Source organism: Callorhinus ursinus, unplaced genomic scaffold (assembly GCF_003265705.2).
Source record: "Callorhinus ursinus isolate GAN/ISIS: 27379988/994484 unplaced genomic scaffold, GSC_fseal_2.0 scaffold4, whole genome shotgun sequence".
Classification (NCBI taxonomy): Eukaryota; Metazoa; Chordata; class Mammalia; order Carnivora; family Otariidae; genus Callorhinus; species Callorhinus ursinus.
In genome coordinates this window covers 32,076,875-32,095,344 of record NW_027397066.1, presented here as the reverse complement: position 1 = coordinate 32,095,344, position 18,470 = coordinate 32,076,875, and the positions used below count along the sequence as shown (strand labels likewise).

At 41.7% G+C, this 18,470-nt stretch overlaps 1 protein-coding gene across 5 annotated transcripts in view; it reads right to left on the bottom strand.

Moving 5' to 3' along the window:
- Positions 1-18,470, bottom strand: part of KLHL5 (kelch like family member 5) — a 92,599-nt gene that overhangs the window by 71,240 nt on the left and 2,889 nt on the right. Inside the window, exons 1-2 of one of the 5 annotated variants that reach the window (XM_025887365.2) lie at positions 14,970-15,055; positions 12,235-12,332 (exon numbers count right to left, since the gene is read on the bottom strand). The exons of 1 other annotated variant lie outside the window; for it this stretch is intronic. In XM_025887365.2, the coding sequence (XP_025743150.1) occupies positions 12,235-12,284 (50 nt within the window). In that variant the 5' untranslated portion in view covers positions 12,285-12,332; positions 14,970-15,055. Of the gene's footprint in view, positions 1-12,234; positions 12,333-14,969; positions 15,056-17,214; positions 17,516-18,470 lie in introns of those variants that run through there. 3 more of the 5 variants (XM_025887369.2, XM_025887368.2, XM_073891542.1) reach the window with 3 other exon arrangements.

Sequence of the window (18,470 nt, the reverse complement as noted above, 5' to 3'; positions counted from 1 at the left end):
TGCTGCTATAAACATCGGGGTGCACGTACCCCTTCGGATCCCTACAGTTGTATCTTTGGAGTAAATACCCAGTAGTACAATTGCTGGATCGTATGGTAGCTCTATTTTCAATGTTTTGAGGAGCCTCCATACTGTTTTCCAGAGTGGTTGCACCAGCTTGCATTCCCACCAACAGTGTAGGAGGGTTCCCCTTTCTCGCATCCGCACCAACATCTGTCGTTTCCTGACTTGTTAATTTTAGCCCTTCTGACTGGTGTGAGGTGGTATCTCATTAAGGTTTTGATTTGGATTTCCCTGATGCCAAGCGATGTTGAGCACTTTTTCATATTTATGTTGGCCATTTGGATGTCTTCTTTGGAGAAATGTCTGTTCGTGTCTTCTGCCCATTTCTTGGTTGGATTATTTGTTCTTTGGGTGTTGAGTTTGATAAGTTCTTTATATATTTTGGATACTAGCCCTTTATCTGATATGTCATTTGCAAATATCTTCTCCCATTCTGTTGGATGTCTTTTGTTTTTGTGGACTGTTTCTCCTGCTGTGCAAAAGCTTTTTATCTTGATGAAATCCCAATAGTTCATTTTTGCCCTCGCTTCCCTTGCCTTTGGCGATGTTTCTACGAAGATGTTGCTGCGGCTGAGGTCAGAGAGGTTGCTGCTTGTGTTCTCCTTTATGATTTTGATGGACCCCTGTCTCACATTTAGGTCTTTCAACCATTTTGAGTCTATTTTTGTGTGTGGTGTAAGGAAATGGTCCAGTTTCATTCTTCTGCATGTGGCTGTCCAATTTTTCTAACACCATTTCTTGAAGAGACTGTCTTTTTTCCATTGGACATTCTTTCCTGCTTTGTCAAAGATAAGTTGACCATAGTGTTGAGGGTCCATTTCTGGGCTCTCTATTCTGTTCCATTGATCTATGTGTCTGTTTTTGTGCCAGGACCATACTGTCTTGATGATGACAGCTTTGTAATAGAGCTGGAAGTCCGGAATTGTGATGCCGCCAGCTTTACTTTTCTTTTTCAACATTCCTCTGGCTATTCGGGGTCTTTTCTGGTTCCATACAAATTTTAGGATTATTTGTTCCATTTCTTTGAAAAAAGTGGATGGTATTTTGATGGGGATTGCACTGAATGTGTAGATTGCTCTAGGTAGCATTGATATCTTCATGATACTTGTTCTTCCAATCCATGAGCATGGAACGTTTTTCCATTTCTTTGTGTCTTCCTCAATTTCCTTCACGAGTATTTTATAGTTTTCTGAGTATAGATCATTTGCCTCTTTGGTTAGATTTATTCCTAGGTATCTTAAGGTTTTGGGTGCAATTGTAAATGGGATCGACTCCTTAATTTCTCTCTCTTCTGTCTTGTTGTTGGTGTATAGGAATGCCACTGATTTCTGTGCACTGATTTTATATCCTGCCACTTTACTGAATTCCTGTATGAGTTCTAGCAGTTTTGGGGTGGAGTCTTTTGGGTTTTCCACATACAGTATCATATCATCTGCAAACAGTGAGAGTTTGACTTCTTTGCCGATTTGGATGCCTTTGATTTCTTTTTGTTGTCTGATTGCTGTGCCTAGGACTTCTAATACTATATTGAATAGCAGTGGTGATAGTGGACATCCCTGCCGTGTTCCTGACCTTAGGGGGAAAGCTCTCAGTTTTTCCCCATTGAGAATGATATTTGCTGTAGGTTTTTCATAGATGGCTTTTATGATATTGAGGTATGTACCCTCCATCCCTATGCTCTGAAGAGTTTTGATCGAGAAAGGATGCTGTACTTTGTCAAATGCTTTTTCTATTGAGAGGATGCTTATCTATTGAGAGGATCATATGATTCTTGTTCTTTCTTTTGTTAATGTATTGTATCACGTTGACTGATTTGTGGATGTTGAACCAACCTTGCAGCCCAGGGATAAATACCACTTGGTCATGGTGAATAATCCTTTTAATGTACTGTTGGATCCTATTGGCTAGTATTTTGGTGAGAATTTTTACATCCATGTTCATCAAGGATATTGGTCTGTAATTCTCCTTTTGGATGGGGTCTTTGTCTGGTTTAGGGATCAAGGTAATGGTGGCCTCATAAAACGAGTTTGGAAGTTTTCCTTCCATTTCTATTTTTTGGAACAGTTTCAGGAGAATAGGTATTAATTCTTCTTTAAATGTTTGGTAGAATTCCCCTGGGAAGCCATCTGGCCCTGGGCTTTTGTTTGTTGGGAGATTTTTGATGACTGCTTCAATTTCCTTAGTGGTTAGAGGTCTGTTCAGGTTTTCTATTTCTTCCTGGTTCAGTTTTGGTAGTTGATACATCTCTAGGAATGCACCCATTTCTTCCAGGTTATCTAATTTGCTGGCATAGAGTTGCTCATATGTTCTTATAATTGTTTGTATTTCTTTGGTGTTGGTTGTGATTTCTCCTCTTTCATTCATGATTTTGTTGATTTGGGTCATTTCTCTTTTCTTTTTGATTAAGTCTGGCCAGGGGTTTGTCAATCTTGTTAATTCTTTCAAAGAACCAGCTCCTAGTTTCGTTGATCTGTTCTACTGTTCTTTTGGTTTCTATTTCATTGATTTCTGCTCTGATCTTTATTATTTCTCTTCTCCTGCTGGGTTTAGACTTTATTTGCTGTTTTTTCTCTAGCTCCTTTAGGTGTAGGGTTAGGTTGTGTATTTGAGACCTTTCTTGTTTCTTGAGAAAGGCTTGTATTGCTATATACTTTCCTCTTAGGACTGCCTTTGCTGCATCCCAAAGATTTTGAACAGTTGTGTTTTCATTTTCATTGGCTTCCATGAATTTTTTTAATTCTTCTTTAATTTCCTGGTTGACCCATTCATTCTTTAGTGGGATGCTCTTTAGCCTCCATGTGTTTGAGTTCTTTCCAACTTTCCTCTTGTGATTGAGTTCTAGTTTCAAATCATTGTGGTCTGAAAATATGCAGGGAATGATCCCAATCTTTTGGTACCGGTTGAGACCTGATTTGTGACCTAGGATGTGATCTATTCTGGAGAATGTTCCATGGGCACTAGAGAAGAATGTTCATTCTGTTGCATTGGGATGGAATGTTCTGAATATGTCTGTGAAGTCCATTTGGTCCAGTGCGTCATTTAAAGTCTTTATTTCCTTGTTGATCTTTTGCTTAGATGATCTGTCCATTTCAGTCAGGGGGGTGTTAAAGTCCCCCACTATTATTGTATTGTTGTCAATGTGTTTCTTTGCTTTTGTTATTAATTGCCTTATATAATTGGCTGCTCCCATGTTAGGGGCATAGATATTTACAATTGTTAGACCTTCTTGTTGGATAGACCCTTTAAGTAGGATATAGTGTCCTTCCTCATCTCTTATTACAGTCTTTGGTTTAAAATATAATTTGTCTGATATAAGGATTGCCATTCCAGCTTTGTTTTGGTGTCCACAAGCATGGTAAATGGTTTTCCACCCCCTCACTTTCAATCTGGGGATGTCTTTGGGTCTAAAATGAGTCTCTTGCAGACAACATATTGATGGGTCTTGTTTTCTAATCCAATCTGATAGCCTGTGTCTTTTGATTGGGGCATTTAGCCCATTTACATTCAGGGTAACTATCGAAAGATATGAATTTAGTGCCATTGTATTGCCTCTAAGGTGACTGTTACTGTATATTGTCTGTGTTCCTTTCTGGTCTATGTTACTTTTAGGCTCTCTCTTTGCTTAGAGGACCCCTTTCAATATTTCCTGTAGGGCTGGTTTCGTGCTTGCAAATTCCTTTAGTTTTTGTTTGTCCTGGAAGCTTTTTATCTCTCCTTCTATTTTCAATGACAGCCTAGCTGTATATAGTATTCTTGGTTGCATATTTTTCTTGTTTAGTGCTCTGAATATATCATACCAGTCCTTTCTGGCCTGCCAGGTCTCTGTGGATAGGTCTGTTGCCAATCTAATGTTTCTACCATTATAGGTTACATCTCTCTTCTCCCGAGCTGCTTTCAGGATTTTCTCTTTGTCTCTGAGACTTGTAGGTTTTACTATTAGATGTCGGAATGTTGACCTATTTTTATTGATTTTGAGAGGGGTTCTCTGTGCCTCCTGGATTTTGAAGCCTATTTCCTTCCCCACGTTAGGGAAGTTCTCTGTTATAATTTGCTCCAATATACCTTCTGCCCCCCTCTGTCTTCTTCTTCTGGGATCCCAATTATTCTAATGTTGCTTCGTCTTATGGTATCGCTTATCTCTCAACTTCTGCCCCTGTGATCCAGTAGTTGTTTATCTTTTTCTCAGCTTCTTTATTTTCCATCATTTGGTCTTCTATATCACTGATTCCCTCTTCTGCCTCATTTATCCTAGCAGTTAGTGCCCCCATTTTTGATTGCACCTCATTAATAGCCTTTTTGATTTTGGCTTGGTTAGATTTTAGTTCTTTTATTTCTCCAGAAAGGGTTTCTCTAATAACTTCCATGCTTTTTTCAAGCCCAGCTAGTATCTTTAAAATCATCATTCTGAACTCTAGGTCCGACATCGTACTAATGTCCGTATTGGGTAGGTCCCTGGCAGATGGTACTACCTCTTGTTCTTTTTGTTGAGGTGATTTTTTCTGTCTTGTCATTTTGTCCAGAGGAGAATAGATGAATGAGAGAACAAAATGCTAACAGGTTAAAAACATCCCCAGAAAATATACTCTAAACAAATCAGAAAAGACCTGAAACCAGGGGAAAAGAAAGGGAAAGAAAGAAAAAAGAAAGAGAAAAAAAAGAAAAAGAAAAAGATAAAAACAAAAACAGAACAAAACAAAACAAAAAAACAGAATATGATCAGGCTGGTGCATAGATCAGTGCCACACACTAGATTTTGGGTGTATTTTGGTCTGTTAGAAGAAAGTGCCTCCCAAAATTTTAAAGAAAGACTTACATATGTACAAAATAAGGGTTGATATGATGAAGGGATGGAATATGACTGTAAAGATGAAAATTATAAAAAATTTTATAAAAGTAATTGAGAAGATAAGAAGTTGTTTGAAAAAAGAAAGATTTAAAAAAACAAAGAAAGAAAAAAAGGGGGGGAGAGAGTGTGATCAGGCAGGAGACTAGAACAAAGCCATACACTAGAGATTTAGGGTATACTTTGATCTGTTAGAAGAAACTGTATCTCAAAATTTTAAAGAGATAACAACTTATATATATATATGCCAAAAATAAGGGTAACTACTATGAAGGATAGAATATGACTCTAAAAATGAAAAATAAAAAATTTTTTTAAAAAAGAGATTGATAAGATGTTGGTTGAAAAACGGAAAAAGAAAAATTAAAAAAAAAACAGTTAAGGGGCGCCTGGGTGGCTCAGTTGGTTGGGCGACTGCCTTCGGCTCAGGTCATGATCCTGGAGTCCCGGGATCGAGTCCCACATCGGGCTCCCTGCTCAGTGGAGAGTCTGCTTCTCCCTCTGACCCTCCCCCCTCTCATGTGCTCTCTCTCTCTCTCTCATTCTCGCTCTCTCAAATAAAAAAATAAAATCTTAAAAAAAAAGACAGTTACAAAAATTAACTTTGAAAAACTAAAGAATCATGATAAAAAAGCCATGAATTCTATGTGCAGTATTCCCCTAGCGCTGGAGTTCTGCCGTTCTCATTGATGGGTAAACTTGGTCTTGGCTTGCTGACTGTTCACGCTGATCTTCTGGGGGAGGGGCCTGTTGCCGTGGTTCCCAAACGTCTTTGCCAGAGGTGGAATTGCCCCGCCCTTGTCGGTCCAGGCTAAGTAATCTGCTCGGGTTTGCTCTTGGGAGCTTTTGTTCCCTGCAAGCTCTCGGTACAGCTTTGGAGGACCAGGGTGAAAATGGTGGCCTCCCAATCTCTGCCCGGAGGAGCTGAGAACTCGGGGCCCCGCTCCTCAGTGCGACCCCAGACAAAAGCAGTCAATCACTCCTGTCTCCCCGGTCTCCAGTTGCACTCCGCGCTCACCCGGCCTGTGATCGAGCATTTCTATCTCTGGCACCCGACCCCATGTGGAGTCTCCAAACCCAGCAGATCCCTGTGGTGCACTTCCGCGCCGTTCCTCCCAAGGGAGGAAGGGGAGTCTCCCCAGCTCTGCCGCTTGTTGGGTCCCTGCTGGAGGAGCAGTGGCCCGACTGGGCTGCGGATCACAGTTTATGGCCACCCCGAGCTGAGAGCCCGCGCCTCGGCTCCGTCTCTGCAGCCGGCTTCCCTGCTCCGATACCTGGGAGCTCTGCTGCACTCAGGCACCCCCGGTCTTTCTGTGACCCCAAGGGTCCTGAGACCACACTGTCCCGTGAGGATTCCACCCCCTGCTTAGCCACTGGAGCGACGTCCCTCAGCGGAGCCGGCTTCTAAAAGTTCCGATTTTGTGCTCCGCGGCTCTAGCACTTGCCAGAAGCAGCCCATGGAGGCCCCCTCCCCCGCCGTCTATCCTCCCGAATATCGCCTCGGATTCACTTCTCCGCACGTCCTACCTTCCAGAAAGTGGTCGCTTTTCTGTTCAGAGAGTTGTTGCTATTCTTCTCTTCGATCTCCTGTTGAGTTCGTAGGTGTTCAGAATGGTTTGATCCCTATCCAGCTGAATTCCTGAGACCAGACAAAATCCAGGTCTCCTACTCCTCTGCCATCTTGCTCCGTCCCTATTTCATTCTTTAGGCATAAAATTTTTGTCACTTTGAAATCTAATGGCTAAATAGCAGATGTTTTTTCAGACCAACATTTTCTTCAAACCTATTATGAAATTATATTCTGTACCTCTCTTTTATTTTAGTAAGTTGGCTTTACTTAAACTTGAGATAGAGCTCAAACTATTTAAAATAGGAAAATTCCAATTCTGAATACATTTTTCAGAATGTAATTAAGGAGTCCACATGCAATTTCTGCTGCAAAACTGCTCAAATGTTAGTTTGTAAATTTATAAGATGACTCTGTTCAGTACTGTAACAGCAACAGTGAAATGTCATGAAGATAGACTGCAGACAAGGTCACTTCAACGGTGCGACTTTTAAAAGCACAGCTTCACTCAACAATAAAAATCAAAGCTACTGAGGAACGGGGTTATATGGGTAATCGTTATTTTACAAACCTCTCTTCACACAGCATTTTTAAGACAACATTATTTGTTTTATGGAGTAATCAATTATGAATCTACTCTTGTAGTTTTAAACGTGTAATATAGATCGCATAAAACATTTCAAGAATTAAGTTTTCCCTAAACTATGAGAAGAAGGAGTTACAACACATGATTTCAAAGAATCCTTTCAAGTTTGATGTTCCAGGGTACTTTTAAAACTTAGTCAAAATGGATCTTTTATCAGAATTTGGCTTAAATATTAGAAAGCTAATACAATTCCACTAACACTTAAATTCCACTAACATTTAAAAATGATGGCAGAAAACAGTTAATTATTTACACAGGTTAGAAAAGATGTGAAAATTAAACTTTAATTTCAGAAATACATCAGATATTCTGTACCTCTCTCCAACTCCATAAAAAGCAAATGTTGTAAATGTAAAGAAAAATCCTGTTTATGTAAATTCAACACATCGTTGTGCTGTATGCAAAAAGAACTTAAAGGTGAGAAAACAGACAATAAAATCGATCAGGGCAGGGACCATTATATCCCTAACAACTCGTATAGTGCATGGCATTCAAATATTTACTACATTTAAATCAAAGAATAAATGAATGACACAGACCTTGATTTGAAAGATCTTAAAATCTAACAGAAGAGGTTTTGAATGAAACCATTGATGAATTATCAAGGAGGAAGTGTGTCCTTTATCTGCGAGAGGATGAGGTTCTTGAGTCAATTTAGAGGTATGCTTCAAAAATATTTGGCATTTACTCTTGACAAATAAAATATATATCTACAGATTTAAAAAAATTGGCAACAGTGAGGAATAGATTTGTGAGGGAAGAGACCGTCGGTAGGGAAGCCAGTTAGAAAACTCTTCAAGGTGGGCGCCTGGGTGGCTCAGTGGGTTAAGCATCTGCCTTCGGCTCAGCTCATGATCCTGGGGTCCTGGATCCAGCCCCACGTTGGGCTCCCTGCTCAGTCCGCTTCTCCCTCTCCCTCTGCCTCTCCCTACACACGCTTGTGCTCTCTGTCAGATAAATAAAATCTTTAAAAAAAATCTTCAAGATAAGAGATATAGTTTAACCTTAGCTAGAGGCAACAAGATCTGAAAGGGAGATGGGCATTAAAGATATTATAGAGACAGAACTTATAGAATGTCTGTGGCAAATGGACAGGAAGCAAAAATGACAGCATTTTCAAACCTGGGTGATTGGAAGAATGGTAACATCATCATAAAGAAGGAAGTAAGAAGGCTACAGTTTCAGGAGGGTTGGGTGTGGCTTTAAATAAATTTGGTTTTAATTAGGTATCTGACAACCAAATAGAGGAATAGGAGTCTGGTGTCTTACCTACCCAGTCTTTTACAGTTATCCAGCCTTCACCAAATTTGAGAGCAAATTTGTTAAGAACTCTTCTATATTGAGATGTCCCAGAGCATTCAATTTAATTTTCAAGGAATGACTTTTCTTTTCTTTATACTCATTAATTAACATGCCTAAAATGTTTCATAATTATTAGAAGAAGCATACCTGTTAAAAACGGGTTTGTAAATAAACACAACCAACTTTTGGTGAGTACCCAGCTCATTAGGTAAGCACAGAGTTGTGCCCCACCATAGGGCATCCTATTTAGCCATGAGTATTTAGTTGGCCCTGGGGATCAGTAAGTACAATTTACAGAGAGAAAAGAGTGCATTAGGTTAAAACTATGAATCAATTTAGAGGAAGCCAGTTGAGGCTGCTTCTGCCTTTATTTTCCCACGTTATTACTTATCAATGGTAGCCTAAGTGATATAGCAGAAGGCCTGAGTCAATAACTAAGCCACTCACCAGCTAGCTGTATGATTTGGGCAAATCACCTCTTAGGTCTTCAGTTTTCTTTTCAGTTAAATGGGATTAAGTAAATAGCACCTGCAAATTATATGGATTTGAACTAATAGCAGCTACTATTTCCTAAGTGCATAAATGTGCATGATAATACATTAAGTCTCTACATTGAATGGGTCTTTAGTTGTCTCACACACTCTGGCAAACAGGGGTCATTCCTCTCTCCCCTTACAAATGAGGACACTGAAGTCAAGTGAGGTTACAGGTACCTGCTGAGTAGCAGAGTTCAAAGTGAAGCCAGGACTGACTCTAAAGACCATATACTTTCAAGTGTAACACATCACTTCTTGCTTGTAAAATATTCTCATCTGGAACTCGTAACTACCTTGTGAGAAGGTACAGTATGCATTTACCCCCATTGTCCGAATTGGGAAGCAGATTCAGAGTACAGTTGATTTGTACAAGGTTAGATATCAAGGAGTAATAAAGCAGACTTAAATTCTTTACCAATAAGATCTGACCAAAATAAAAGCAAATAAGGCACTAAAAGAGAAAAACAAAAAACAAAAAACAGTCCTTAAAGAACACATCACTCCTAATATAACAAGATACTAAGTTCATCATAATTGCAATTAAATGCCAAAGTGGCCTTTATTCCTGAAGTACAAGAGCCTCCCAGATTTCTCCCCACTTGACTCCTTTCCAATTTCCGTCACAAATTCTTATAGGGCAAAGTGCTGACCCACATTAATATATATCAAAAGTACCTTTTCATCCCTCAACTGCTTAGTGGTACTAATATCTGGAAGTAAAGCAAGCAACATTTAAAAAATCAGTTAAATTAATATTATATGGTCTTTTTATTCCTGAACTCATCCATAAAAGTTATCACAGTTGATACTATGAAGACCACAGCATAATTATAAGAAAATATTTACTTTTTTAAAAAGCCCTTTAACTTGGGGTGCCTGGGTGGCTCAGTCTATTAAGCATCTGCCTTTGGCTCGGGTCATGATCCCAGAGTCTGGGATTGAGCCCCACATTGGACTCCCCTGGTCGCAGGGAGCCTGCTTCTCCCTCTCCCTCCCTGCTTGTGCTTTCTCTTGCTACCTCTCTCTCTCAAATAAATAAACATTTGTTTTAAAAAGCCCTTTAACTTGATGACAAGTAAAAAAAAAAAGGAAGGAAGGAAGGAAGAAAGAAAGAAAGAAAGATAGATTTCCTTGCCACCCACTCTTAGATTTTGTGAATTTTGGTATATATTTGCTGTGGCACAAGGATGAAGACTGTTAATACCATAAAGATAATGGCAAACCACAAAGTCCTGCTTGATCCTTTATGGTTGGCATGTGATGTGACACCCAGCTGTCTTATGTGCCATAAAAAGTAATAATCTGGATAACCATCAGTTTGTCTTTTACTGACCTGAACCATATCCAGTGTTTCTATCTTCTATGTAGCTTTATGGTGATGGAGGGAAATAAAGGAATCAGTCAGTACTCTCTGGATACAAATATAATCAAGCAAAATTAGCTGGATTCTCGATACACATAATCAGCCAATCACAGATCAAGTTGATTCTGCTGCAGAACCAATCAGATTGTATAAATTGTGTATTAGCTGGAACAGGGAAAGCTGGGTAAGTTAAGGGTAGTAAAGGGCAATGTAAACAATAGAGAAAAATGTGAACCACTGTTTCTCAGCTGCTTGTAATTAGAAACAGTTAATCAATACAAGTTAACCATTATAAAGAAATTCCCTACCTAGACCTTAAAAAAAAAAAAGCACCACCAATTCATTCTATAATTCGACTCCAGCAAAAAGCAAAATGAGTTATGCCAGTCAGTCAAATGGCAATCAGTGGAGACCAGTGCAGGCTAGAATTATTTCTTAGTGTTAATTTAATGTTGTTAGGAGGCAGGTCAGAGCAGTCCTCCCCAACTCCCCATCCCCAGGGTGGAAGGGGGAACGTGACAAATTTAGGACAAATTGGTCAGGCGCCTCCAAAGCACCATGCCAAATCTGTCCAGCAATTCTAAATTCCTGTAGAGCAGGAGAATTGGGTATTCCTTCTTTCTGCTTATCAGAGAAATATCTCCCCAAAAAGAGGCAAATACTAAGTAAAAGTGAATCAACCAGCCTCAGTCTAAATCTCTTCTCATCCACTCTCCACACTATAGACAAAGTAACCTCCCAAAGTCCAATTCATGACCATATTACTTTTACTTAAAACTTTTGTTTTCAATCACCTACAAGCTCAATAAAAGCCAAGATCTTTAGTATGGAAACCAGTGTTTCTAATAATCTAGTAGTTCTTGCTATCTTTCCAGCCAACTTTCCTCTCAACCTCTCTTCCTATGTCACACTTTTCTCTCATAAAAAGTTAAAACAGGGGCGCCTGGGGGGCTCAGTCGTTGGGCGTCTGCCTTCGGCTCGGGTCATGTGGGATCGAGCCCCGCATCAGGCTCCCTGCTCCGCGGGAGGCCTGCTTCTCCCTCTCCCATTCCCCCTGCTTGTGTTCCCACTCACTGTGTCTCTCTCTGTCAAATAAATAAAATCTTAAAAAAAAAAAGAGTTAAAACACACTACATCAAAGGAAGCAAAATGAATATTATTGAATACTTCCCAAATGAAAAGGGCTATGGAAGACACTACAGATAATACAAGAGTGAGTGGAGCTAAATCTCTTTCCCTTCTGCATTTAACCTTCAGTTAACTCTCTTAGCCCTGTTCCCTGGCAATCTGATAAAAGTAGGTATGCCAACTATGTTACTAGGCAACATTGCTTATAGTAAAAATGATTAGTAAATTCTCATCTGGACTCAGAGGAACTCTAAATAAACTCTAAATATCTCATAGGAAGCCATAGCTTTGACCTCCCTGAGTGTGATGGCTCTTGTAATTGTCATATCCCTTATGGGGTCCCTGGAAGCTAAGTCTATGGAGTTGTATGGCATATTGTCTCCTGTGAGACACGAGATTTTTTAAACCAAGACAGCTCCTGCAGCCACCTTGTGTGAGCTTTCTCTCCTTCAGCTGAGCTTTCACTTGGAGCAAGGACTCCCAGATGGCTACAGGAACTGCTGACATGGACTGCTGTGAGGATCACAACCACTGATGAGGAACATTTGATGCTGCCTTGCTGCCAAGCTGTGGTTCCTGCCTGACAGCCTTCTAAGTAAACAAGCCTATCGTGGTTTTCTGTTTAGTTGAATCTAGAAAGACCCGTCCATTTGCATAACAAGAAGAGTAAAAGAATGCCTTAGAATGATGTTCCGGGTGTTCTACAATTTGTACCCAAACCCTCCCTGTCTGCTCTTTTAGATTAATATATATCCTTGACAAATCAAATACACAGCTTTTACTCACCTCTCTCTGTTGTTATTCCTTTTCTGGGGAGCCCGTCTTCCAGGTAACATATACTATCTCCCTGCAGTCCATTCCTTCAGCCATCTGTTCAGATGAAGCTATGGGTATTTGCAACCAGAGAGAAAGGAGATATTGGCTAGGTAAACGATGCAAGGAAACTTTCCTAAGAGAAGCTAAGTGTACACACTTGCAGAAAAAGAATGGAAATTTACTGAGAATAAAAAAATAGGTTGAAGTTTGAGGAGAGATGTGGCAATAGCATGTTAAAGTGTACAATGTTTAGATAGAGTGTCTAGACCAATTGTAGAAAAGAGCAGAGCAAGGCAGTATATCGAATGCTCCCCTTTTTCCGCATTAGCCATGGGGAGAAGCCAGGGAGCCCTGCATCAGCATCAAAAGCAGGTGGCTTATAAGAGTTAGACAATTCAGTAATCTGTACTTTGGGGGACGGAGGAGGATGGAGGAAAGGATTACAAAGGGGATGGCATTTACCAGTGGTTCAGGTAAGGGACAGTGTTGCTACAAGTGCTCCAACTCTACCTTCTTACCCCATTATCCTAATCAGCCTGCCCCAGTAGAATTTGCAAGCTGATGTTAATTGTGTCGTAGAAAGTTGCCGAATACCCTAACTTGTTATATTTTAGGGTCGACTCCATTATTTCCAAACTCTGACTGTGGTTAACTCAAGAACTAACCAAGATGTGGCACTTAGGAAAAAAACTTTAGTTCAGCTGCACTTGCTAAAGGCTCTAATAGGTTTAAGTGTGTGAATTCTTAAGTTAAAACACCCATTTAAAGCAAAATATAGAGAATCAGTCAACAGAGATAAAGAGGAATGAAGTACACTCCCAGAGAGACACTAGCAAGATATCCTAGAGGTGTGAAGGAAAGCAGTTCCGGCTCCTCTTTTTTTTTTTTTTTTAAGATTTTATTTATTTATTTGAGAGAGAGAAAAAGAGACAGCACAGGGGGAGGCATGGAGGAAAGGGAGACCCAGGACCCTGGGATCATGATCTGAGCTGAAGGCAGACACTCAACCGACTGAGCCACCCAGGCACCTCTATGGCTCCTAATTTTCTGTTATTGGTGTCAGTTGCCTCTGAGACTGAGCTGTATTCCCTGCTCTTGGACTCTGTGACATAAAGCTATAGCCTTCTTCTAACAACACACTCTTTTTGCTTAAGCTAGTTTAATTTGTCACCAAAAAAATCCTTAACCCAAAAACAGTGGTTGGAGCAAAGTGTATACATAATCAGGTTCTATCATAGTGAAAGATTCTGTTAATGCTGTTTTAAAAAGAAAGAGAACTCAATTATGGCTATTTTATTTGGCGCTGTAAACTTCCCATTCATCTTTTTATTCTCACAGGATCTAACATAGTGCCTTATACACACCACATTTAACACATTTAAATGTTTATAGAATGAAAAAAAATGTTTATTGAATGAACATATAATTAGAAAAGAATGAAATCTACTTGGTCAAAATAGTATGTCTAATTATGGAGTCTTCAAAAGCATTTCATTTCCAATTAATAAAAAATACTCTGCAATTCTCATTAGCATAATTCTGTGATTAAACAGACATACATACACCAAAAAATGCTGCATTCTGTGCTCTAAAAACTAAAAGCATAATTTGGATTTCATTTATTCAGATTTTGTTAACTCATGGGACTATAAAGCCTGCTTAGTGCAGACTATTCCAGTTCTCCTTCTGGGCACATGATAGAATTGCATCTCTCAACTTCCTTGAAGTTGGGTGTAGCCATATGATTTCTTTGGCCATTAAAATGTTAGCAGAAGTTACATGTGTCACTTCCAAGTAGAAGCCTTTAAGAGCCAAGGTGCAATTCATCACCTCCTTCCGCCCCCACCCCCGCCCTAACAATTGTGGAAGCACGTATTCCTCCAATAAACTGGTGCTCCAACCTGGAACAGAGTACTCCTGTTGACCCTACTTGGACATGTCCTGTGACTAAGATACAACCCTTTTTCTAAACCACTGAGACGCGAGGGTCTTTTGTTACAACAGCAAAATTTACACTACCTGACATATTCAGCAAGCACTTCTCTCATATATGGAGTAAAAACAATGAACAGCTCTGGCCTTCAATTTGTCTTCAGAATAGTAGCATTTTGTATAGTACTGCATTATTTATATAAGAATACTTTCTTATAGAAGTGTACCTCATCATCCAGACTCTCAAAATCCAAACAGAGGAACTGGAGTCAGATCCATTTTTGGACCAATCCCTCATTCTCTCAACTCCCAGTACCTGCTATCTGAAACTCAGGGACCAAATACATATGGATGAGGTGCTATTCCTTGCCTTTCAAATTCTTGCCATCTGAACTCAGGAGTGAAAAAAAAATTTAGACAGTAAAGGATTCTTGATCCATTATTTTATTTGTTCCCATAAAGCTGTTTTGCTACTACAATACTTCTTAGACCCTCAACATCCATTGAATGAACTGTGTGCTGTTATCATTCTAATTTTACAAACAAGGAAAAAGATTCAGGGAGGTTCATAAATTTGCTGGGAACAACCTTACATGTTAGTAGTACAATCCCAGATGTACCATGCTTTCTAAGGTCTCTTACAGCTACAGAATTCCAGGATTTGATAGTAAATTAATAGTAACAATCATGTTGTGATTTTAAAAAAAACCTATGTTAATCACATATTTACATTCAAGAATAATTAAAGTCATTCTTGAAGCAATTCTACTTGCCTGAACATAGTCTAATCCGGGACCCTGAGTGCCCTGAAGCACAGAACAGGAAGAAATCCTAGAGATCACCTGGTCAAACAGGCAACCTGCAGAACAATGAGGAATTAAGAATTTAGGGGAAAGGTAGCCTTTTCCTCTGACATACAGTCTATTTAAAATTCTGACTTTTAGATTCTCTTCACTGGTTCTTACCAAATTGGCTAACCTCAAACTCTTTGCTCTCCCGATTTTTTATCAAACCTCGGGAAGGACTTCCTGTCCATCCATTTCTATAGGTTCAGTGGTTCTCAATGGTCAAATAAGTTTGTAAAAGGTCACATAATAATCTCCTTTAAGAGTCATCTTTCACATTAGCCAAGAAATTGAGTAAAAAACTACTGAAATTTGTCTAACCCAGCTACTTCAAAGTTATATGAGTTCAGATTCTTATTTCAAGAAATAAACTATTGATTGCTCATTTCTTAGAACACAGTTTGGGAAATACTCTTCTAGGTAATTCTAAATGTTATAAATGGATCAAGTTAAGCCTTCAGGGAAGGGAACTTATCGTTGGAGTTTTATTACCGCCCTACATTGAAGAACACTGTCTAAAATTCATTATTTTCTGTAGGGATTTTTTAAAAAGATTTTATTTATTTACTTGATAGAGAGCTCAAGAGAGGGAGCACAAGCAGGGGGAGTAGGAGAGAGCCCCCCAATGTGGGGCTTGATCCCAGGACCCTGAGATCATGACCTGAGCTGGAGGCAGACACTTGACTGAGCCATCAGGCGCCCCTGTAGGGATTTTTTTAAAGATGTTGCCAACTTCATCATACAATTTAATCTCCCCTTTTATTAGTGCCCATGAGAGAATGCCCTTCTCAGGCCTCATCACCAGAAAATGCCTCCTTAGGGAGAACTGATTTGTTTTTATCTTGTAAGTAGAAACACACTGAAACTTATTTTATCGCTCCCCCCCTCCTTTTTTTTCCTGGCTGCTGTGAAGCCCAGAGCCAAAACTGCGACTCACTTTTAGTACAGGATCTTATACTATGCACTTGGTGTTATCTGTTCCCTTGGCTTTGTTTCCTTTTTTCCTGCTCTGCCTCAATTTTCTCATTTAGTTTTGTTTTATCCTTTTGTACTATATGGACACAAACTGGCTTCATTTTTGGAACTCTATGTTGTATACTTAAGTCCCATCTTCTTACTAGTTTCATATTGATTTTTCCCTACCTGCCCCATTACCCAAAAATATCAGTGTATTCACCTTTGTGTAAAAGTATTCATAGTTATGACACCAACAGAACATACACATCCACAATAGTCAAATCCGCAAATGCCTAAAACCAGAAAAAAAGTCATTATTGTTCTTTTAGCGGTCTAAAAACCAAAACGACTTATTAAACTGTGCTCTAAATGGAAGAATTACCATTTATTGGGTACCAGTAACTGCCAGGCACTTAATATACAACAGTTTCACTTTTTAAAGAATGAAGCAAGGGCATTTGCATATGCTCTATCTCTGAAAGGATCAATTAGAAACTGGTAATATTGGGAAAAAAAAGAAACTGGTAATATTGGTCGGCTGGGCGGGGAGAAACTTTGTATATCCCTTTTGTACCTTTTGAATTCTGTGAATGTTATCAACTATTCCAAAATATTTGTAAAAATCAAATGGGATAGTAAAGATGGCAGTAATGCTTTACTCTGCTTTCACAAACTTTTTTCATCAGCTTTGGATCCCTGAGTATGGACTGAAATGCCCACAGGAGTTTCCAGCAGGCACGCCAGTTTTTATTGAAATAAAGTCCCTTTCTGATTCTCCACTCTTTGGCAGGAGGCAATTACTTAAAAAAACTGAGATTGTGATAGCCTGAGGATAACAATGAAAAAAAAATCCGAAATAGTTTCCAGTTGGGTTTTATTAGTGAAAGTGTGCGGGGTGAAAGCAACGCAGTCCACGCCTCAGCCGGCCGGCCGCACCACCGCGTGCACAACTTTGACCAAGTCGGAGCGCGGCCCACACGCCGCTCCGGGCCCCCAGTGCGCGGCCGGGAGGCCGGACCGGGGTTCGAGCCCCGGGCGCGGCTGGGGCAGGTCCCCGCCCGACCCACCCCTTAGCTCGGAGGTGCCCAGAAGGCCCCGCGGGACCCCGGCCGCCGGGGCCCGGCGGGAGGGTCGCGTAGGGGCTGGGAGCGGGCCTCGCCGCGCGGCCGGCCCGCCGAGGCCCCCTCCCCGACGCCGAACAGGAAGGCGCACTTACCGCGACGGGCTCCGGAGGCCGCCGGGGGTCAAGGCGGGGCGGGGCGGCCAGGCGGGGGGCGGGGCGCAGGCGGGGGGCGGGGGCCAGCGGGCCGGGGGTAGGGATGTTCGGCCCCACGGGCGCCCCCAACCCCTCCCCGGCAGCCTCACCCCGGACGCCGGCCGGCCCGGAGCCGGCCACTCCCCCTCCGTCAGGCTGCACCAGGCCGAGGGGGCACGAACTGGTCGGGCAGCCCAGGAGGGGGCGGGCGAGCTGGCAGGGGTCGGGCCGGCTCGCCCGTCAGTCCCGGTGCGGCGCGAGCGGCTGCCCGCCCCGCCCCCTCCCGCCAGGCCCCGCCCCCTCCGCGCGGGGCCGCGTGCCCCGGGAGACCGCCGCCGCCGGGTTGGCGCTTTCTCTCCCCCCACCCCCCCACAGCGCGGTGCGCGCGGACGGCCTGGGCCCGGGAGGGAGTAGGTGGGGGAGGTGGAAGGAGAGGGAGGGGAGGGGAGGGGAGGGGAGGGGAGGGGAGGGGATGGGAAGGAAGGGCGAGGCGCGGGCTGCGGCTAGGGGAGCTCCTGGGGGAGGGGAGCTCCTTGGGAGAGGGGGTGGTGGACGCCAGACTGGGCGGGGCTGTGGGGCAGGGGGCGGGGCGCGGCGGACCTGACAAATATTCCGGTTGTTCCCGCCCCCTGAAGCTGGGATGAGGGGAATTCCCGGGGCTGGAAGTTTAGGAAGAGGCACCTCTACAAGGGCAGGAAGAGAGCGGGCCTGTGGATTTGATTCCTTGGAGAACTGGACTGTAGTGTCCTAGAGCTTTGAGGGAACTCAGCAAGAGTTGCCTCTCTTCTCCATCCCCTACAACCCTTCCCCTTCAACAGTCTGATAATTATTGTGTACCAGGTAGTGGGTTTGTGCCATAGCAATTATGATCCTCAGCTCTGTGACCATAATCCTTGTTTTCCAATGGTGGGATAATAGGAACGCAACAGAAGTAGGTTCTTTATTCATTCCTATAGCCAACGTACATTAAGAAACAACTGTATGCTAGGCGCTGAGAATAACGAGAACTAATTTATTCAGCGCCTATATGCCAAACACAAATTTTAAGGGTTTTACATATGTTAGCTCATAATCAGTCTTGGGCGAAACAGCTAAAGTCTCTGCCCCCCTCCCCCCATGGAGCTCATGGTGGAAAAAGGAGGGAAGGAGTTTCCTTAGTTTGTCTCAGTGATAACGTAAAAGAAATGTTCACCTGCTTTTGGTTCTCAAAGTAACTC